At 44.3% G+C, this 21,320-nt stretch overlaps 1 protein-coding gene across 3 annotated transcripts in view; it reads right to left on the bottom strand.

Annotated features, from left to right (window-relative positions):
• The window catches only part of Pank1 (pantothenate kinase 1), a 71,563-nt gene that overhangs the window by 17,954 nt on the left and 32,289 nt on the right, over positions 1-21,320 (bottom strand). For all 3 annotated transcript variants that reach the window (XM_057778292.1, XM_057778293.1, XM_057778294.1), the window contains exons 2-3: positions 14,070-14,422; positions 1,224-1,477 (exon numbers count right to left, since the gene is read on the bottom strand). In XM_057778292.1, the coding sequence (XP_057634275.1) occupies positions 1,224-1,477; positions 14,070-14,422 (607 nt within the window). The remainder of the gene's footprint in view (positions 1-1,223; positions 1,478-14,069; positions 14,423-21,320) is intronic.

Here is a 21,320-nt window from a genome sequence, read left to right as displayed (position 1 = left end):
AGCTCCACCACACATACAGAGAGAGACAGACAGACAGACAGACAGACAGAGACAGACAGAGAGACAGAGAGAGAGAGAGAGAGAGAGAGAGAGAGAGAGAGAGAGAGAGAGAGAAAAGTGCTGCAGAGTTTTCAGTCCTGGAAATTACTTCTTCCCAAAACAGCAATTACAACACCCTTCATGGCAGAAATGAGGACCCTGAGGTCCAGACAAGTAACGTGCCAGGTTCATTTGCCATGAACAATGGTTTCAACACCATATCCTAAGCACACTCCACATGGTACTCATCCTTTTTAGTTCCTTTAAAAGATAGGGTTTGCGGTCTAACAAGCTGAAGCAATGCTTCATTCCAAATTAGCTTAATTTTGCTCTTAGTGGGCTTTCTTAATGATTCTTGACAATGGGGCCTTTGCCATGTTGAGTTCTCCAGTAACTGGAAACTGAGCCCGTTTGCCCTTCATGAGTCTTAGAGTACATGGAAGAAGAACAAATCCTCCAAGGATTCCAGTCACCTTGGGTCGTGGTTGTGTTCCTGGGCCCTGCATTCCAAAATTCCTATGAGCTATGCTGACTAGTCACTTCTCGCTTACGCAAAAGAAGGAGAAACCATTCCTTGTACATCTCTTTGCTGGTTGTGATGATATACTATGTCAAGCCGTCTTTCTTGGCTTGACACCAAGAAGGTCCCCAAGGGAAGTTTCTCTGAAGCATTTCAGACCATCCCAGTTCCTACCCCTGTCCTACTGGGCTTGCAGTCCTGGTGGTCCTACTGGTGGCATTTAGTATACCTACTGGCTGACAAACTAATGTGTGCCATCCTCCTTCTCCAACTGGAGCAGGACCTCCAGTAGACAAAGACCTTGATAATAACCTTTACATGAATCATCTTCTACTCCTCTAATGCCTCATCTAATAAACTGGCCACATGGCTCATGCCTAAATTCCCAGCACTCAGGAGACAGAGGCAGAATTTCGAGTCTGAGACTAGCCTGGGCTTACACACGAAGCTCCAGGATAGTCTTAACTACAAGTTAAGATCCTGTGTCCAAAAACAAACTAAAACAAATACCCAATAAAACTCCCTTTTTTGTTAGTATAGGAGCCCAACATATTTCTTTTAAAAATATATTCGATGTAAAAAAAATCTCTTACGATATACTACTCATCAGGAAATAGGCATCGTTTAAGCAGAGAGAGGCTCTCCTAGTCGAGAGCAGGTTTACCTGGTCCCAGTAACTCTCTTGTAGTTGTCCTTGGAGTACACTGCTAGAATGCTGACACCTGAGCCCATGTTAACCAGCAACATGGGGTATGGGTTATCAAGGCAGTATGGCTTCTTTTGACACAACTCGGGATTTGTGGGGTTCTCAAAATAGTAACATTCCGGCTTGCCGTTAAAGCCAACCGAGTCAACGTAAAGCAGGCCCTGAATCAAACAGTCCAGTTCGTCCAGTTTGTGCAGCTGCAGGTCCGCAATCTGCAAGAAAACAGAAAGAACCCTGTTAGATGCCACAGACTGTGCTGGGAGGAGCGTACAAAGTGTGTGCTGTCAGTAAGATTCACGTTCAACGTAAAGAAATACTCTCAGACCCGTAGTTAGGAAACTGTGTGGACAAACACGCACTGCCAGGAAGAAAGCTGTGCTACAAGAACAAGAGCTTGCCTGGTTCTCGGGAAAGCACCCATTAGCTTATGTGATTGGTGGTCTGAATACGGGCTCTTCTTAGCTCTCAGAACCCGAGAGTGCGGTATGATTTGGAAAGCAGATTTTTGCAGATGTGAAACTTGAACAATCGCTGTAGGTCATCTAGATGGATCCTAATTCCAGCGACAGGAGACATATCCAGGAAAGGTGTGAAGAGCCCAGAGGATTAAGCCTTTGGAAGAAGAAAGCAGAGAACTGAGCGGTGCACCATAGTCTATGGGATGCCGGCAGCAAACAGGCACCAGGAAAGGCAAGCCGTGTAATCTCCCAAGGCCTGTAGAGAACTGTATTGTTGCCAGTGCTTTGATTGAGAACTTTGATGGAAGAAATGTCTGTCATTGTAAACCACCAAATCTGTGGTAAGTTGTTAGGGCAGCCAAGAGAAGTTAGTGAATTAGAATACTGAGGAGCTAACAAGAATCCTACACATGCTTGACAGAATGCGGGTCCAAAAGACCTGGTTATGGATGGAGCAAAACCCCCTGGAGCCCATGAAGTCTCTTCCCACACTTGACTCTGGAGCAGATGGCCCTGGCTTTGAACTCCAGGTCTAAAGTTTACTTAACTAAGATGATCTGGGTAAGTTATCTAGCTTCTCAGTGTGGCTGTGAAGATTACGACAGTCACACGCTGTCTGCACGGCTCTCCCCACACACAAAGGGCTCACTAGCTAGGGTGGCCCAGGAGTGTCCTTTCAGAATTCTATGAGGTAAAACCTCCCCTTGTTGGGGATTTAAAAAAAAAAAAAGTGCTGAATTATATGTGGTATGAAATCGGAAAGGAAGATACTTTGGAGAGGAAGGAGGCCAGCCAGATGGCGGACACTACGGGGAAGGAGGTGGATAAGAAGAGACAAACCCCCTCCACTTCTTTCAGGGACAGAGGAGAAGCAAGAATAGATCTGGCTGTATGTGGTCTGAGCAGCTAGTGGCCATTCTATGTCCTCAAAAGTTTAATTCCTGCCGGGCGGTGGTGGCGCAAGCCTTTAATCCCAGCACTCGGGAGGCAGAGGCAGGCGGATTTCTGTGAGTTCGAGGCCAGCCTGGTCTACAAAGGGAGTTCTAGGACAGGCTCCAAAGCTACAGAGAAACCCTGTCTCAAAAAACCAAAAAAAAAAAAAAAAAAAAAGTTTAATTCCTATTAACACTGTCTCAGATCCAAGTTGGTGATCATTTTCTCGGGGTCTATTAGCCTTATTCAGTGGTTAAAATAAGAAGCTAGGTAGAGTTCCTCAAGTGACACGCTAGCGCCGAGCAAACATCTCACAGTGATTCTATTTTCATTGTATTTGCCACTACTATTTATGGGGCCTGCAGGAAAAAAAATTCTACACAAGTGCTAGATAGACTTTGATATTCTGCAAAATGGAATGGATTGCTAGATCTAGGGAGATGGTTGGGGCAGTAAAGGACCAGAGTTTGGGATCCCCAGAACTCATGTTAAAGACCTAGGCATTCTGGCTTCAAACCTCTAATCCTAGCTCTCGGGAGGTAGAGACAGGAGGATCCCTGGAGCTTGATGGCTGGATAGCCTTGCTAAGTCTGTAAGCTCCAGGTTCAGCAAGAGACCTGGCCTCAAAAAAGAAGGTGAAGAGCAACAGGACGCGCAATATCCCACCCACACATCTCACACACAGACAAGAACATGTATACATACACATAAGGCAGCAGCTACAAGGAAACTTGACTTCCTGTCACTCATCTGAATTTGCTATTCAACACGTGGATGGAATCCTAGGCCTGCCTGCACTGCAGGATTAGACTAGGTCGCCAGGGCGGTAATCGAAGTCTTCTTGACACATAGGAAAAAGCATTCTAACTGACCCACAGCAAAGGCATCCCATACATGTTCCCCCAAACATTTGAAACTTTTAAATGAGATGCACGTGATTTACATTTTAAGAGGGCAATGCTATGGGTATAGAACTGTCTTATAGTGGGGCACAGTGGGCACATATCATGTCCTCTGTCTCCTTATGTCCGTGGTTCCATAGACTTAAACCGGCAGCTCTGGTCGTAGGCTGTCTTGTACTTCAGAAGTGCCTTGGTACCATGCAAAAGGCTACCCTAAATCACTGTTTAATAAACACCCGGTAAATGAACAAGGAAAGCTGTCACTTCCTGGGTCACCCCAGGTTGAAAAGTGGCAATTTCATCAGCCGATCTTGAAAACATAGGCTAACCTGCTTAAATATTAGTCACAGGTTCATCAACAATATTGACAGCCACTCCCAGAGCCAACATCATAAATATGGACATAGGCAATCTGTCTATCTGGATACCCTGAAACTACCACCCCCGTGTCAAGATAAGTGAACTAAACACATACAATTTTGATCTGAAACACTGTTATGTCATCTTTCCCTTTAAAATGGTTTCCCCAAATACCTTGTGAGGAGGAAGCACACAGCTCTCCTATACATCTTTTCAGAAGGAAAGAGGTTCTTTGAGCCGAAGGTCATTAAAGCCCCCAAACAAAGGGAAGCAAAAAGCTCACTTTTGTTGAGCCCTTAGGAAGTAGACCCTAAAGAGGAAGAAGTTCCCAGAAGCGAATGAGTCAAACTGACAGAGATTTCCAAACAGGAAATCTGAAACTCAGTTTGTCTGTACACCTGAATTTACTCTGAGAAAAGTTTAAAACCTATCCTTCAGATTCCAACTATGGAGAAAAGCTTTCCATGGGCCAGAGTTTCCTTATGCAAAGGCGCCATAAGGGAGGGTCAGAAAACAAAAGGATCCATGGATTAGCTAAAGGCGACAGACTGCTGAGGGCAGTGTCAACAAGACAGTCTGCTCACTCTGCAGCTCATCTTCAGCCATGTGGAAATGGAGCATGTATCTTTTGATGTCTATACATTGGCAACTAACTAGCTATTTTTTATTTTGCACATTGTAAGCCAAGAAAATACATTATCCTTTCTTAGCATGCTTACATATGGTTTGGATACTGGTTTTTTTGTTTTTGTTTGTTTTCTTCAAGAATCCATGTATTCAGAGCATGGTTCCCAGAGGGTGATGGGTTGATGAACTTCACCCAAGTGGCACTCAATGGCACGTCCCGCCCTAGAGTGTATGTCTTCTCTGGAAACCGGAACCTGACTGAGTTTTCTGAGTCTCTCTTGCCAAGAGCATCCACTCCACACCCAAGTCACCATTCTATTGGACTTTTAAAGTCTGGTATGGTGGCCTTGGGAAGGTTGAGACAGGAAACCAGTCCACTACAAAAGCAGATCCTATCTATAAAAAAGTTCAAGGTTCAAAACTAATAAGCCCTTTTTTTCTTCCTTTAAGAGAGAACCTAGCCAGGCAGTGGTGGCACACACCTTTAATCCCAGAACTTCGGAGGCAGAGGCAAGTGGATTTCTGAGTTCAAGGCCAGTCTGGTCTACTGGCCAGAGTGAGTTCCAGAAAAGTCAGAGCTTCAGAAAAACCCTGCCTTGAAAAACAGAGAGAGAGAGAGAGAGAGAGAGAGAGAGAATGTCTAGGCTAGATGACTTTGAATTTCTGAATTTCCTGCCTCACTTCAGAAGTACTGGACTTACAGACGTGAAACATCACACACCCAACTACAGCTTTCTTTATAAAGCTAGATTGCCTGAAACATTTTGTTAGAGTAACCAAAAGCTGACTAATCAAACAGTCATCTACAGCTTAATTACAAGGATATATTCTGAGAAACGTATTTCATCACTGTGCAAATAGCATAGACCGTACTTATACAAACTAAGCCAGCATAATATTCCTAACCAATTTCATCTTTGGGACCTCTGCCACGTACGCTATTGAACAAACACTGGGATGCAGCACAGCGCTGTCTCTGTTCTAATTCTGACCTTAAATGGGCCTTGAATGATGACAAATTTGAACTACTGGAGCCAGTAAGATTCCAGAAGTTTGAACATCGCACAGTACGCAAGGTGTAGTGCAATGATCAGCTCTGGGAGCAAAAGCCTCAGTCTGTAGGATTTACCTCTTCTGATGGGATAATTCCTTCTGACCAAAATCCCAACCTAACTTCACTAAATGTAGAGAGAGCAAGAGATGTCTGTGTCCAGGAGCCTTTTAAAGCCAGCAAAAGTGGGTTCCAGTTCCTCACTATTTGCAACTCTTAGCATTTTAGAGGTCTGAGTGATTCTGCAAATTCCTAACTCACTCCAGCAAACTGTCCCCAAGTGCACTGCGGTACAGCCTGCCTCCACCACACAATAAATGTAGGTTTCCTTTTTATTTTTAATGTGAAAGAATTTTGGTTTGGGATTGGAGCAAAATTTCCAACATTTCTCAAATCACACATTTTTTTTTTTTTTTTTTTTTTTTTGGCCATTCTGAACTGCATGGTAATGCAAAGAAGTGGTCTCAGCACTAATAATTATACAAAGTATAAATCAGCTCTGAAAACGTTTATAGATGCTCTATGTCTTTCAGTAGAAATATCCAACCATGATTTAATTCACTATCCAACACTGCACAAGTACATCCATCTCAGTATGAAATTTGCTTTTGTTTTAGTAAGAGCAAAATTATGTGCATATCAAAGAATTGTTTTTAAAATAAGTTTGTTGGGGCTGGGGAGATGGTTCATTATTTAACAGCGTGCACTACTCTTGTATGTTCCAGGGATTCGCATCCTGTAGTTCACTATGGCTTCTGACTCAGGTTCCCAGGGATTCGATTCCTCTTCAAATCTCTGCAGGTACCTGCACTCAGTGCCCATACCCAACCCCTTCCACACACAATACACATAACTAAAAAAGAAAAAAACCTTTAAAGATGGAATTGATTTATGCTCAATTCAGTCAATGTTTGATTTATATACCTGAGATTACCTAGAAACTTGTTGGGGGTTGGAGAGATGACTCAGCAGTTAAGAAATGATTCAGCAGTCACCAGATGCATCAGCTGCTAAAGACCCAGGTTCCATTCCGAGCACCCATGTGGCAGCTCACAAATATCTGTAATTCAAGTTCCAGGAGATCCAATACCTTCTAGCCTCTGAGGGCATCAGAGACACATGTGGTACACAGACATAAATACAGACAAAACACCTACAGACATAAACAAACAAACAAAAGTGGAAAGGTTTAAGGGGCCACCCTGACAGTGAAGGTGCTGGTGTCCGGAACACACTCAGGAAGCCCTGGTGTGAGAGGAGGAGCGTGGTAGCTAAGACGTAGAGATTGGTGGGTCCACTGTCCTCCAACACAGGTATTTGATAAAACAGCCCACTGTCTCCTGAGAGTGCCTGCCTTGCCCATTGAAAGGGCTCTTTTCAAGAGTCACATAAGATGGCTGCCCAAAACTGCTTTAAAAATTTCTCATGACTAGTAAAGTACCTCGTGTCTTGGCTAGGGATATAGTTCAGTGGTAGCCCATTTGCTTAGCCTAGGTGGGCCCTGGCTTCAATCTCTAGCACAACTTTAACAACAAAATCATAACTCCAGTCTAATCTCAAGTTAAAATACTTTTGGAAACATTTCCTTCTGATGGCTAAATTTTAGAGGGCAGAGGTTCGATAGGTGCTAATATTGTATGCTAAATACAAGCAGGCCCATTTGCAAGAGGATTTGGCTATCATTTTGCTAACCTTCTTTGTCACCTGGGTATCCTGTACCTTTAAGAGACAAGCTCTGCCTACCCCCAATCTCCCCCCCCCCCCAGCTGATCTCCAGACTTCTCTCCCCCACGCCCACCATGGCATATCTCCTACCAGCCAGCGGAACTGCTGCTAGGGTCACCCCTAGGGTCGCCCTGTGAATCTTTCAGATTTCCTTGATGTTTTAGGTCAGTTTGTCAATGACAACTAGTGGAGGGGCTGGAGGGGTGGCCTTAGCGGTTAAGAGCACAGGCTGCAGAGTTCAGATCCCAGCACCCATGCATTGCATGGTCCTGTGCATACCTCTCACCCTCCCCAACCCCCGACCAGCACTGAGTGGGCAGAGGCAGAAGGATCGCTGCAGCTTGTTAGCTCCAGGTTTAAAAAAGACCCTACCCACCCCCCCTCAAAAAAAAGCACTGGATGACCTCCTCTGGTCTTCGAGTGTACCCCGTCCCCACAGGAGCAGACACACCACAGACTCCAAACACATGCTCCCTCGACCTGCCCCCCAGCCAATTTATATCACTCAGCTACAGCAAAGGGATGCCAAATTATGAGCAAAATACAACTTCACATTTTCTCTATTTTCTTTCCTCTTCTATTTTTGGGTGTTTTTTTATTTTGTTCCATTTTGAGACAGGGTTTCATTATGTGGCCCTGACTTTCCTAGAACTACTTCTGTTATCCAGACTGACCTTGAATTTAGAGCAATCCTCCTGCCTCTGACTCTCTAGGGCTGGGATTACAGTTGGGCCCCACGATAAGAGACACAAATTATATAATCTACTTCACTTCCAGCATGCCTTTAAGAACTCTAGCTCCATGAGTCAAGTCATGACAGAAATGGTTATCAAGCCAAACCAATTTGCACACTAATTCTGAGTTACAAATTATAAGTGTCAGGATTCTTTTCTTTTCACAAGGGAGACCTAACAGAGATCCGAGACAGATGAATCTCAAATAAGCTTAGTGAATGAGAATTCTAACGCAACCTCCAAGATAGCTGTTTCTCACCTATCAACGAAAGAGGCCTTATGAGAGGTTGAACGTCAAACCTGAGAAGGGTGGAGAATGTCATTACTTAAAAAAAAAAAATCTTAGGGCTGTAATATCGCAAATCCATTCCCAGACTAATACTGAGAACCAAGCTAGTAAATGTGTTTAACCAGTCCACTTAGATGAGAGAGTTCACATGTTCAAATTCCTCGGCTTTACTCTAGCTTTAGTGTTCCCTTTCAAGGTTTTTTTTTCTTTTTCCTTTTCCCTTGTGTATGTGTGTATGAGGGAGGTATATGCATGTTGGACACGCGTGTACTGGGTGTGTAGCTGTGAACATGTGTACAGACTCGAGAAGGACATAGGGTACCTTCTACCATTCTCCACTTTATCTCCTCCCTGAAGCTGGAGTCTACTGTCTCCTGGCGAGGCTGAGAGCCAGTCATCCTCAGCAATCCTCCTGCCTCTGACACTCCCTCCCACCGAGGTCTGGGGTCACAGGCATGTGCAGCCACAGCTGGTTTTCTCATATAGGTGCCGAGGAGCTGAATTCACTACCTTGTGTTTGCACAGTAAGCACTCTGCCCTGCTGAGGAACCTCTGCAGACCTCCTGGAAGTCTAACACTGAAACCTGCTTGAGGAAAGCATCCTTTCCCTGACCTCACTCAGCCAGACTGTCGTCATAGCCTATTCAAAGCAGAGATCTGTAGATTCTTTTTAAGACAAAAATTAAAAGAATATCTTTTTGTTGTTATTGTTTTTTGTTTGTTTGTCTGTTTTTCCAGGAGAGGGTTTGTCTGGCTGTCCTCAAACATGCTTGGTAGACCAGGCTGGCCTCGAACTTACAGAGAAACCCTGTCTCTGGGGGAGGGGGAAGGGGGAGGAGACTATGTTGCATCATTAATACTCTTGTTGAAGGTAAGTAAAGTATGAAGCATGGCAGACCATGAAATATTAGAATTAGCAGATAAAGCATCCTATTACAAAGCTATCTGTAATCTACATTGTTTCGTCTTGTTATGAATAACCAGCATTTATCACGTGATCATGTTTACACAGTGGAATTCTTCATTGGCTTATCAGTGACATATACCACGTAACATTAATCTGATTTATTTATGGGGGGGTTGCCACAGTGTGTGTGGAGATCAAAGGATAACTTACAAAAGTTGGTACTCTTCTGCTACCATCACGGTAGCAGACTGAACTCAGGCTACCAGGCTTGCTGGCAAGCATCTTTACCCACTGACCTATCTCACTGGTCCCCATTTAATATTAGGCCAGGCTTTGCATTCCAGCATGCTACATCATTAATTTAGAAAATGAATATACACCAATCATGAACTGACTTGAAGTCAGGAATACTGATGGGTGCTGCAATCCCAGCACCTGGGAGGCAGAGGCAGGAGGATTAGGAGTTAGGGCTATACCGTAAGATCCTGTCTCAAGTAAGAAGCTTTATTAGGACCATGATCCTAAATGTTAAATAAAAAAAAAAAATCAATAGGGGCTGGAGGAATGGTTCAGTGGTTAAAAGCACTGGCTCTTCCTCCAGAGGACCTAAGTTTGATGCCCAGCACCCACATGGCGGCTCACAACTGTCTATAACTTAAGTCCCAGAGGATCTGACTTTCTTCTGGCCTCTACAGACATGAATATACAGACATATGTATAGGCAAAACACTCATACACATAAAAACAGAGGTAAAAATTAAAATTTTTAAGTTGAAATTAAAAGAAGAGACTCTATGAAACAGAATAAAATTGAAATAGAGCCTTGTTCAATCAAAAATATCCTAGAGAAGAGTCTAAAGACTATCTCATCAGTTACAGCCTTTTCTGGTTATTCTAAATGAAAGAAAGAACAACTAACACTTCCTAAAAATGTAAGTGCATTTCCTATATATATCTGGGATGCAGTCCTCACACCTAACAAGTGCAAACTATTCAGAGTTTGCTGAAGATCGTCTGCTTGGGTCTGCTAACTCAAGAGTTCTGACACTCCAAAAGCAGCGATTCTACACATCATTTTACACACATGTGATTTGTTCTTGGACAAACTGTTTAATGCAGAGAGAAGCATATATTCTTTTCTTAGTTTATTTATGTATGTATTTGTGTGTCCGTGCGCGCGTGGAACTGGAATTACAATTGTTTGAGTGCTGCCTAGTGTGCGTGATTGGATCCACACTCCGGTCCTCATGAATGAATAGCAAGGATTAACAGGATTAACTGATAAGACATCCATGAAGCCCCTAAAACTGGTTCTCAACTTTCCTAATGCTGAGACCCTTTAGTCCAGTTCCTCATGTTGTGGTGACCCCCAACCATAAAATTATTTTGTTGCTACTTCATAACTGTAATTTTTCCACTGTTATGAATCATAATGTAAATATCTGATATGCAGGTATGTGACATGTGACCCCTGTGGGGGTCTCTACTAGGTTGAGAACGCCTGCCCTAGCTTATATAGTGACCCTTCGTTCCTAAGTCTTCAGCTTTCTATTGTACAACACCCAGGAGCTTGGACTCTGGACACATATGTGCATTAACACTTACTAATCCATTTGCCTAAAATATCTGTACAGCCTGGTATTTACTACTCCTCAAGGTTTGCTTCAATGTTACCTCATCCCATCTTGGACCCCTCCCAACACTCTCTATCCTTCCTTTGCGTCATTTCTCCTTCATGATACACACACACACACACACACATTTTAATGTATATTAAACATATAAAATGTGTATTAAACATATAAAACATCTATATATTTAATACATTGCATATTCACTTGCTTATCTGATCACTGAGCACAAGGTAGTCAGGAGATGTGTAGCGCACAGAAGAGGCACGATAAACTATGTGTTGAGTGGATGAATGGCTACACAGAAAGAAGACAGGAGAAGCCTATCCATCCTCACAAGCTTTGGATAAAAGAACATCATCTGTTCAATCATGGGAAGAAACCTTTCTCAATTCTGTCTTAATGTTGACCAAGACTTATCATGGAAACAGAAGACAGCTACGGATGGAAACAGTTTGGTCAATATTATTTTAAGGTGTGCTACGTTTTTTATGCTGTGGAACATTTGTTTAGTGATGTAAAGGTGTGTTGCTTTTGTTTACGCTGCCTTTGATTAACTCTGTGAAGCTGTGATTCCTTGTCTGTCTAAAACACCTGATGGTCTAGTAAAGACCTAAATGGCCAATAGCAAGGCAGGAGAAAGGATAGGTGGGGCGGGCAAGCAGACAGAATAAATAGGAGGAGAATTTCAGAAAGAAAGGAGGAGGAGCAAGAGAGGGACTTCAGGGGCCAGTCACACAGCCAGGCTCAGAGTAAGGAGGAAAGTTAGACTTACAGAAGAAAGATAAAAGCCCAGAGGGAAAGGGCAGACGGGATAATTTAAGATACAAAAAGCTGGCTAGAAACAAGCCAAGATAAGATCGGGCATTTATAAGGAATAATAAGCCTCGGGCATTTATAAGGAATAATAAGCCTCCTTGTATTTTTTTGGGAGCTGGGTGGTGGGCCCCCCCTACGGAGTGAAGAGTAAATAAAGAAGTACACCAAAGAGTTTAGTAAATATCCATTTAGTAAATGCTCCCTCCCCTGGTCTAGTCATTAGGCTCCAAGCAACTGCCTCAAGGATGATACGACCTTTCTCAGTTCAGGAAACTTAGGAAACACACTTGCTCATGGCCAACACAGATTGAGTAAGTCTTTCTCCTAGGACATGAGCAAACCCTGAGGAGGGATAGAGGTATGACAGAGGTTGCATAAAACTATCAGGTCATCTTGGTTCACGTCAGGCTCTCCGGTGCACAGACATGATAGCGTGTACTGGAACGCTTAAGAAACTTATCTCATTCCCACACAAAGTCAGCTCTCCTTCTGAATTAAAATGGAGTCCAAGACCAGATCTTACCCAGCTGGCATTGCTATACAAAAGCCTCTTCAAGGCCTGCAAGCCTTTGCTTCTTCACACAGTGCAAGAATGTGAATATCACTTCTAGTACTTTTGTCCTGGATGCTCCTCCTCCTCTCCCCACATTGCTGCTACTGTTTTGCGGATGACGAAACTGAGGCCCACGGCAGAAACACACATCAGCAAAAGTCACCAAGCAGGTAAATGCAGAAACAGAACGAGAATTCAGGTTCAAACCACCTGCTCCCACCCCATTATGGACTTAAGTTTAGCTCTCCCATCTGTGCTCCTTCTGTTTGGTTACGGAATCCCCTTAGCAGGGAAGAAGCCCCCCACCATGAGTCATTTGAGTAAATGGTTGTATCAAAGTCTATAGCTGTGTAGGGAAGGGTGACACAGAAGAAAATGGTTAAAACCTGGAGCTAATCAGCCTAGCCAGGTTACTGCTGCAGGACTGCAGCCAGCTCCTCCGGAAAGTACCCCCTGAAGGGTCAGTTTGTACAGCGCACACTCAAGCCTGGGTCCCGCATTTTATCAGTGGCATCGCACCCTTCCCTAGAATATGACTCTCTGAAATCAGTGAAGGAAAACGGTGTACCTTTTGACGGGCAAACTTTGCATCTTTCAGCTTTATTAAACACCATGAACAACTGATTGTTCGCTATGCAATAATCACATAAAGACTGGATTACACTTGTTCTGTGAGAAAACGCAGGGGTCAGCGCTGCAGGCTTCGAAAGTTGCATTCCACAACACGTCTCGCCGGCTTGCCTACTCTGTGAGGTGATCAATCCTGGCATCTTCTAACCTTCCCTTCACCTATGTTCAAGCACATATCTGCCTGTACTTTCCAAGATAGACCTACATTTGTCCCTTGATTTTATTCTCACTTTACCCCCAAGAGATGAAGCAAGTCAGTGGAGAGATTAGTATCTTGACTGAAGAGATGGAGAAATGAGAACGCAGATGTCAAGGGAGTGCTAAATAGAGAGAGAACCTGGGATAAATGTTTCTTCTCCACATCTAATACTAAGCACTGTGTACCTGTGGCTACCTGAAAATGACGTTCAATAATGAAGAAATTTACCAATAAATAATAGTGAGGATGCTTTCGATATAGGTTTTTTGTTTGTTTGTTTTTGTGGCAGAGTGGCTAGCCTTGGTCCTTCAGCCTCTACATCCCAAGACTTAGGATCACAGGTACGCACCATGATGACCAGCCAAAAGAGAAACTTCTGAATGGCACTCACAAAACTGAAACGTGCATGAGAGCAAACAGGTATAAAGAAGTAAATCATTTTTAGTTAGATCTGTAGAAAGTTTTCCTGTGCGTCTTAGTCTATATACCCATAGAACTGGCCTCATGATTATGTAGTAAGAGTCTGTGGAAAATCCCATACTGTCTCTGAAGGTGATAGATATCATCTTATTATGACATATAACACAGCTGTTCAATCCCAGCAGCATATAAATCATCCTGGTAACAAATGTAACCCGAGGACTCAGTAAGAGAATCAGAAGTTTGGGTTATCTTTGGCCTCATTGTGAGTTAAAGACCAGCCTTTGTCCTGGAAGTGAAGATAACAGATGTTAAGTACTCAATAAGAACCAGGTACATTTCCTCATTTAACCTTTCTTGGAACAACACTATGAAACAGGTCAAATATCTCTTATCATATGGGTGAGGAAACCACAGGAAATAGGTCAAATATTTGTTACCATATAGGTGAGGAAACCACGGCACAGACAAGTCCAAGTCCCAAGGTTAATGGTCTAGATCTCAGCAGCCCAGACTGTGATCACGTGAGAGGCTTGGCTGATCTCACGAGGGCAAGCCCAACCTACCATTCTGAAGTCCTCTTCAAACTTGAAGGCCCCGCCTCCCGTGGCACAGAGGGTGGTGTGGAGGCTGGAAAAGTTCTTCTCGCTGCCCATCTGGATGAACATGTGCATGGCACAGGTGGGGAAGCGAATGAAGTGCAGGTTCCCTTTGCGCCCGCACATGGTCAGGTTTTTCAGCTCCAGGTGGACGTCTCGGATCCCAGTTTTGCCATAGGCAGTGTTAGAAGTCAGATACTTCCGGATGCTCTTCAGGTTCTCCACTTCTTCCTGTTCTTCTTCTGCCGTGATATCCTTTGGTTCAAAGTAGACCAGCTTAACCAGGGTTCCGCCAATATCCATACCAAACCATGGGAATGCTGGGGGGCAGAAGAGAAAAGAATGAGGCTATAGGCTCAGCGCTGGGATATTCATTGAGGACATGCATTCAACACTAAATTTCCTTTGTATTTGCTTTGTTGTTTTTGTTTTACAAGACAGGGCTTCTCTGTGGAGTCTTGGCTGTCCTTTAACACATTTTGTAGATCAGGCTAGCCTCGAACTCAGAGATCAGCCTGCCTCAGGTCAACTACACGATTCTAAAATGAGGTGCAGAGAAACAGAGGCCCTGCAGTACCCACAGCTGTGTACAGTCACTGAGAATTAAGAGAGACAGGACAAGGTTCTGCAGAATCCTAAGTCAGCCTCGGTTTTGCTTTGGGGACTCAAGAACCCTGCCAAGTCCTGTCTGCGCTAGTCCAATGTTGAAAGACATTTTCTTTTCTTTTTTGCATAGATCATACTCTAAATGTTATTTTATAGAAATCTTAGCCAAATTAATGGATGAGTTCCTAAGCGCGGAACAGTGATACACACCAGTACACGGGAACTGAGGCAGGAGGATTGCAAGCTGAAGGCCAGTGTGGGCTACAGCCTCAGAAGAGAGGAGAAGAGGGGAGGGGAGACAAGACAGACTGATTCTGGAAACAAAATGCGTCTTTGACAGCTTTTCTTTTGTTTCGGCCCCACAGGCTGTCTCTATAAGCCCTTGCCAACTGAGTGTGACGGGATCTAGTCAGGGTTTTGTGTGTTGCCAGGATCACCTGGCTTTCTACTCATGCGGCTGAGCGAAAAGTGTGCAAGGAAAATATCCCTACACTGCACACAGCCTTTCCTAAACCTCACTGCTGTTTCATTTATGACTCAAAGCATCCATTCAACAGTTGGTAAGTGCTTGTTTAGCATATGGTGTGTGTGTGCGTGTGTGTGTGTAGTATTTCAAAGATAACAGTTTTGAAGAAGTTCTGACAACGTGATGAAACTAAAGCAGCCAGGTGCGGTGTCATGTTCTCTAATCCTAGCACATGAGAGGCAGAGGTAGGTGGATCTTTCCGAGTTTGAGTTTCCTAGTCTACATAGTGAGTTCCAGAACAGCGAGAGCTATGTAAAGACTCTGTCTCATAAAACAAACAAACAAGCAGTCCTAAAGGTACATAAAAAAAAAAAAAAGGCCCAAGCCAGGTGTGGGACATGTCTGTAAATGTCTGTAATCCTAGCATCCAGGAAGTTGAGATAGGAGGATTGCCTGTTTTGATTTCCAGGGCAGCCTGAGCTATAGCTCATCTGTAGCTGATTCTGTAGAATAAGACCCCTGTCTTAACAAAACAAAATGTCTACGTATTCCAGGATACATATAAGCCTGTTAATAGTGTAACTGGGATGGCACAATGGCTGAGTGAGGGCTAAGTGCACAGACTGCTCTACTCCCGTTCCCAGCACCCATCGCAGCTGTCTGAAACCCCAGTTCCGAGAGACCTGGCACCTCTGGCCTCCTCAGACACAGGAGCACACATGTGCACACACAGAGACACAGACGCATTAATTTAAAAATAAAAAAGGTAGATCTTAAAAATAGAATGACCAAATTAACACAACTATTCAAACAAACTATAAACAAAGTGTCTGCCCTTTAGCAAAGAAAGGAAGAGTATGACTCCTATCTAAACTGTGGGACACTAGACAGTTGTAAACCTGATCTCACTGGAAGAACTTTCCCCAAATTTCCATTAATGAGAAAAGCAAGAGATTGGGGCAGCGTGCACACAGATGCTTATCTTCTTTGTATTTGCTTTTTGCTTTGAGACGGGGTCTTATGTAGCCCAGGCTGGCCTCAATACTAAATGTATATCCATGGATCCCTTGAACTCTCTGACCCTCCAGCTTCCAATTCCTGAGTTCTGGAGTTACAGATGTGCCATGCTTGGTTTATGGGGCGCTGGAGATTGAACCTAGGTCCTCATGCATGCTAGGCAAGGACTCTACCAACTGAGCCACACCCTCAGCCTTTTCCACTCGGTTTTTAAAAAGAAAAAAACAAAAAACAAAACAAACAAAAAAACCCAGGGGAATCAAAGAAGAATGAGAGACATTCAGTCCCTACATTAATGGATGTGAGCCGGCAGAAAGGACAGGAGACCTTAGGCCTGCTAAGGTGACAGACACGGAAGGAGTGGCGACCCAGGCAGAGACTAGACAAAGGGAATGAGACTATATTCTGGCTGCTTTTAGTGCAATCAGCCGTTGAAAGAATTCAGAAACCATGGGAGACAGAATGAAAGGAGGAAGAGCCCCCTCCAAACCTTCTATCTGGTTAAATCTTGCTAAGCACAGGCAACTGAAAATGACTGACTCTTAAAGGCACAGCAAGAAATTCCTGAACATGCTGCAAGTTATTCAGAAGCCTCATTTGCCTTTGGGCCAAAGCGTCAAAATGACAGGAAAAATGTATAATGTTACAAAAATTCAGTACAATGTTTGATGAGCAGTTTGGGCTAAGGTAAAAAAGAACAAAGATTGGAAGGACTGCATTAATTTAAGGAGGAAATTGTTCTAGGACCTGGAGATGAGGAGAAGGAGTCAGGAAGGGAGACTGAGGCTGTTTGTTCAAGAGCACGGTACGGACCTCAAATGAACAAGAAAGGCCCTACATTCTATCCCCAGGATGATGGGAAGTGGAGCATAGGAAAGGAGTCATTGTTAGAGAAGGGGTGGCTGAGATAAGGTCTTGTTCTGTAGCCCACACTGACCTGAAACTTTTGAGCCTCCTGCCTCAGACCCTTATGGCTGAGTCTGCCCACACACCTGCTTTTCTACCGCCATGCACACAGCAATGCTCTTGTGCGCACACTGCAATGGTTTTCCAGGCGTGTGTATACTCGTACTCCTCTTCCTGAAAGCGAGATCTGCCTGGACCTAAGCTTCCCTCAGAGCCACACTGTCAATGGAGATAGGAGAGAAGGGGAAGGAAGAAAGAACATCCTGTGCCGCCGCCAACGCCCCACACATGCCACAGATGGATGCCCAGATATGTGGATAAACTCAGCTGAACTAGTATGCCTACCCGAAGCCATGCCCATCCTAGACACAGAATGCTAGCATTCACTCCTTACTATCCTCCCCAAACCAGACGGTACAACAGAAACAAAACAAAGGCTGATATAACTCCAGAGGTAAGTAGCCTGTGTGACAGGAGCAAGGCCCTGAGCTAAATCCCCAGAGGAGGAGGAGGTCAGTGAGAATAAACCAGAGGAATCAACAATAAGAGACCATGTTCGGATTTCACAAGAACACTTCCATAAACAAGTGTTAAATAAAAACCACAGGAGACCACTGTTTGGACCAAGCACTTCCCTTACTCCCCAAAAGACCAAACTAACTCCGTGGAGTCATTCACACCCATCTGAAACTAAGCTATTGATTGGTCTGACCTCCTGAAAAAATCTAGATTAGAAAAATACCAGGAACTGCACCCCACCCCAAACAAGCCAGCTTCTACTAGAATCCTCCACCCCACTTTTAATCCTTACACAAAGAAGCAACCTTGCTATGAGTAGGGACTCCTATCTATAATCCTCACCTTGGATACTGAGGCAGGAGGATTGCTACAAACTATAGGCCAGCCTAGGCTATCCAGTGAGTTCCAGGCCAGCTAGGATTCCTGAGATCCTTCCCCGAGAAAAAGAAACAAAACATCAAGGAAAGAAATGACTTCATGCTATCAATTATTTTTCTATGCTGATTCCCCTTCTCTGCCATAAAGGAAATACCTTTCTAAAGACTGACTGATTTACATTTTATTGACTCTGCTTTCCAGGCCTTTTCTACCTGTACCAAACATCTTTGGTTGGCCCACTGGAAAATTGCTAAAATTGAAAATAAAGCCAATTAAGCTTAGAAACCTTAAACTGGGGAGAAAGCTCAGCATGTGAAGGTATCTGAGCCTGAATGAGAGCCCTGGAACCCACACAAGAAAAGAGAAAACGGACCTCAGACCTCCATGTGTGCCCCCTGACATGCACATAAACATGTGGACATGAAATAAATAAATCAAAAAATCAGTAATTTCAACTGTTGTGAGTCTACCTATTGACAGCATGTATAAATAAACCTTTGCTCTTCACAGCAGAGAGAACTGAGCCAGGCCGTGGTGGGCGATAGTGGCGCCCGGCCTAAATCCAGCACTTGAGAGGCAGAGGCAAACAGATCTCTGTGAGTTTGAGGCCAGCCAGTGTGGGTACACAGAGAAACCCTGTCTCAGAGAGAGAGAGAGAGAGAGAGAGAGAGAGAGAGAGAGAGAGAGAGAGAGAGAGAGAGAGAGAGAGAGAGAGAGAGAGAACCAGTTCAAGTGTTCAAGTGTAAAAACACCATGAGGTGAAAGATCAGGCCCCGGAGTGAGAAGCAGTTCTGGGAGACTGGTAAACAATTGGTAAAACAATTTCCTGTGGCGATTTGAATAACAGATAACTAATACACCTGAGGCCTGAGCTGAGACTTGAAAGTCAAATGTTAGCAGCATGTGCTGGCTCTTTCCGGCTACCACTGGCTGTACTTGTAAAGGTGAGAGGGAATGAAGTCAGAAAATAATTGCCTGGTTTAACAACACCGAAGAAAAGAGGGTGTGGTCAATAACCGAACTCAGTGGAATGCAAAGCAGGAATTCATGCCCGGTGTGAGAGTGGAAACGCGGGGTGGCGCATGCCTGGAATCCCAACACTGCCTGCCGGGGTGGAGACAGAGGACCAGAAATTCATGACCTGCCTCGAAACAACAAAACAAAATGAAATAATGCCCCCTCTCTAAGCAAACCACTTCAGGGGTGGGCATATTCTTGAGCATGCTCAGTTTAAGGGCATACTTAAGGAAGGAAGAATGGTGAGTACACTTTGGGCCATGTTTACCTCTAGGTCAGGGAGTAACCATCTGAAGGGTTAAAATGCCTCTGGGCAAGCTCAGCTTGTGCCACTCGGTTTTTGTTGAAGAAGGAAAGTAATACGAAACTATGCTCTAAACATGCCCGTCTTGCTTCTGGCTAAGAGTTAGGTCTGCGGAGCAGGGGGAAAACCACCTGGTGACAACCAAACTGAAATAGCCTCTTCCTGAGAAAGGTCAGTTAGCACTCAATACTCTCCGCAGAAATCACCTGTCACAGAGCACACACAAGGAAGGAGGGTGTCAGAAGGAAAAGTGCGGCTTTGCTGCAGGGCTGTGGAAAGATGAGACTCAAAGAGTTACGAAGCTGATTCCTCTTGAAAAGGTGTACAGCCGGGGACCCATGAGGCTGAACCCGTACAATCAAGGGGCAGCACCGTTGTGAGTGGGTTAGCCTCTCCTGGCATCTTAACTCAGAACAACAGCCTCTGCAACTGCTACCTAATTGAGGTGACGTCAGAGGGGAAGAAGGGCTAGTGGTAGGGCTGAGGAGTGCAGATGGAAAGCAGAAAGGGGACATTTTCCACCTGGGGCAGAGCATCTAATAGGGTTGCAGAATCCCTTCTGTATTTTGGAGGGACTCCATCCACTCCTTCCTAAACAGCACAGCAGAGTGCGCTGCCTTTTCCGAACTTTGTTTTTCTGCCTTAGTACACAATGGGAGGAGTATGGAGAACAAATAGCTTCTCTTTAGTTCAGAAGTCTCTAAATCAGCAGTTCTCAACCTGTGGCTTGTGATCCCTCAGGGTGGGGTGTTGGCTAAGACCATAGGAAGACAAAGACAAAGATATTTACATTACAACTCATAACGGTAGCAAAATTACAGTTATGAAGTATCAGTGAAAATGATTTTATGGTTGGGAATCACCACAACATGAACTGTATTAAAGGGTCACAGCATTAGGAAGGTTGAGAACCACTGCTCTAAATCAATAGGGATCACACCCAAGTTGATTTAGAAGGACTTCATATCACCTAATTTAGAGCCCTAATTATAAGGCATCATCTGGATGCTGTGACTAGCCAGGACACTGGAACAGTCTCCTTTGAAGAAGATTTGGATGTATTTCATCTGCAAGACAAATATCTGGTCATCAGAAGAGCCCACTGTGGCAGTCACTTGTGCTACTGACAAGATAATTCTGGTCTTTTCCTTTTAGGCACAATGAGGTCAGATAGCAACTCCTGCCAGTTGATAACTGACCTGGGCCATGTTCCTAATCAGGCTACTTAGCTGTCAAGGTGTGTGCTTTCCAGGCAAAGGGGCATGGATGGCTGGAAACACTGCAGCACCCTTAGCCCAAATAGCAAGACGTAGGTTGCTCTGTCATCTGGGTCTCAGACTGAAGATGAGTCAGAGTAGACTCCCTGTCACCCTTCTATAGACTTGCCTTTTTTTAAAAAAAGTACTTTATTTTTAATTGTGTGTGTGTGTTAGAGAGAGAGACAGAGAGACAGAGAGACAGAGAGAGTGTGTGTGTGTCTGTGGGGGCCAAGAGCATAGGACCTCTTGAAGCTGAAATTATAGGCAGCTGTGAGTAACCTGATGTGGGTGCTCAGAATTAAATATGGGTCATCTGGAAGACCAATATATTCTTTTCTCTCTCTCTCTCTTTCTCTCTCTCTCTCTCTCTCCCTCTCTCTCTCTCTCCCTCTCTCTCTCATTCTTTGAGACAGGGTTTCTCTGTAGCTTTTGGAGCCTATCCTGGAACAGCTCTTGTAGACCAGGTTAGCCTCGAACTTACAGAGATCCACCTGCCTCTGCCTCCCGAGTGCTGGGATTAAAGGCGTGCGCCACCACCGCCCGGCCCAATAAACTCTCTTAACCAGTGTCACCTCTCCAGCCAATCGCCTTTTTAAAATTAAAATAAATTTAACACATTTATTTGTGTGCATGTGTGGATCAGAAAACAACTTGTAGGGTCAGCTCTCTCTTTCCACCATTTGAGCCCTGGGTCTCAAACTTAAGTCGTCAGGATTACAGTAAATCATCCCTCCAGCTAGGACTCT

The sequence above is a fragment of the Chionomys nivalis genome, chromosome 8, assembly GCF_950005125.1.
Source record: "Chionomys nivalis chromosome 8, mChiNiv1.1, whole genome shotgun sequence".
Taxonomy (NCBI): Eukaryota; Metazoa; Chordata; class Mammalia; order Rodentia; family Cricetidae; genus Chionomys; species Chionomys nivalis.
This window is presented reverse-complemented; position numbering and strand designations above follow the sequence as displayed.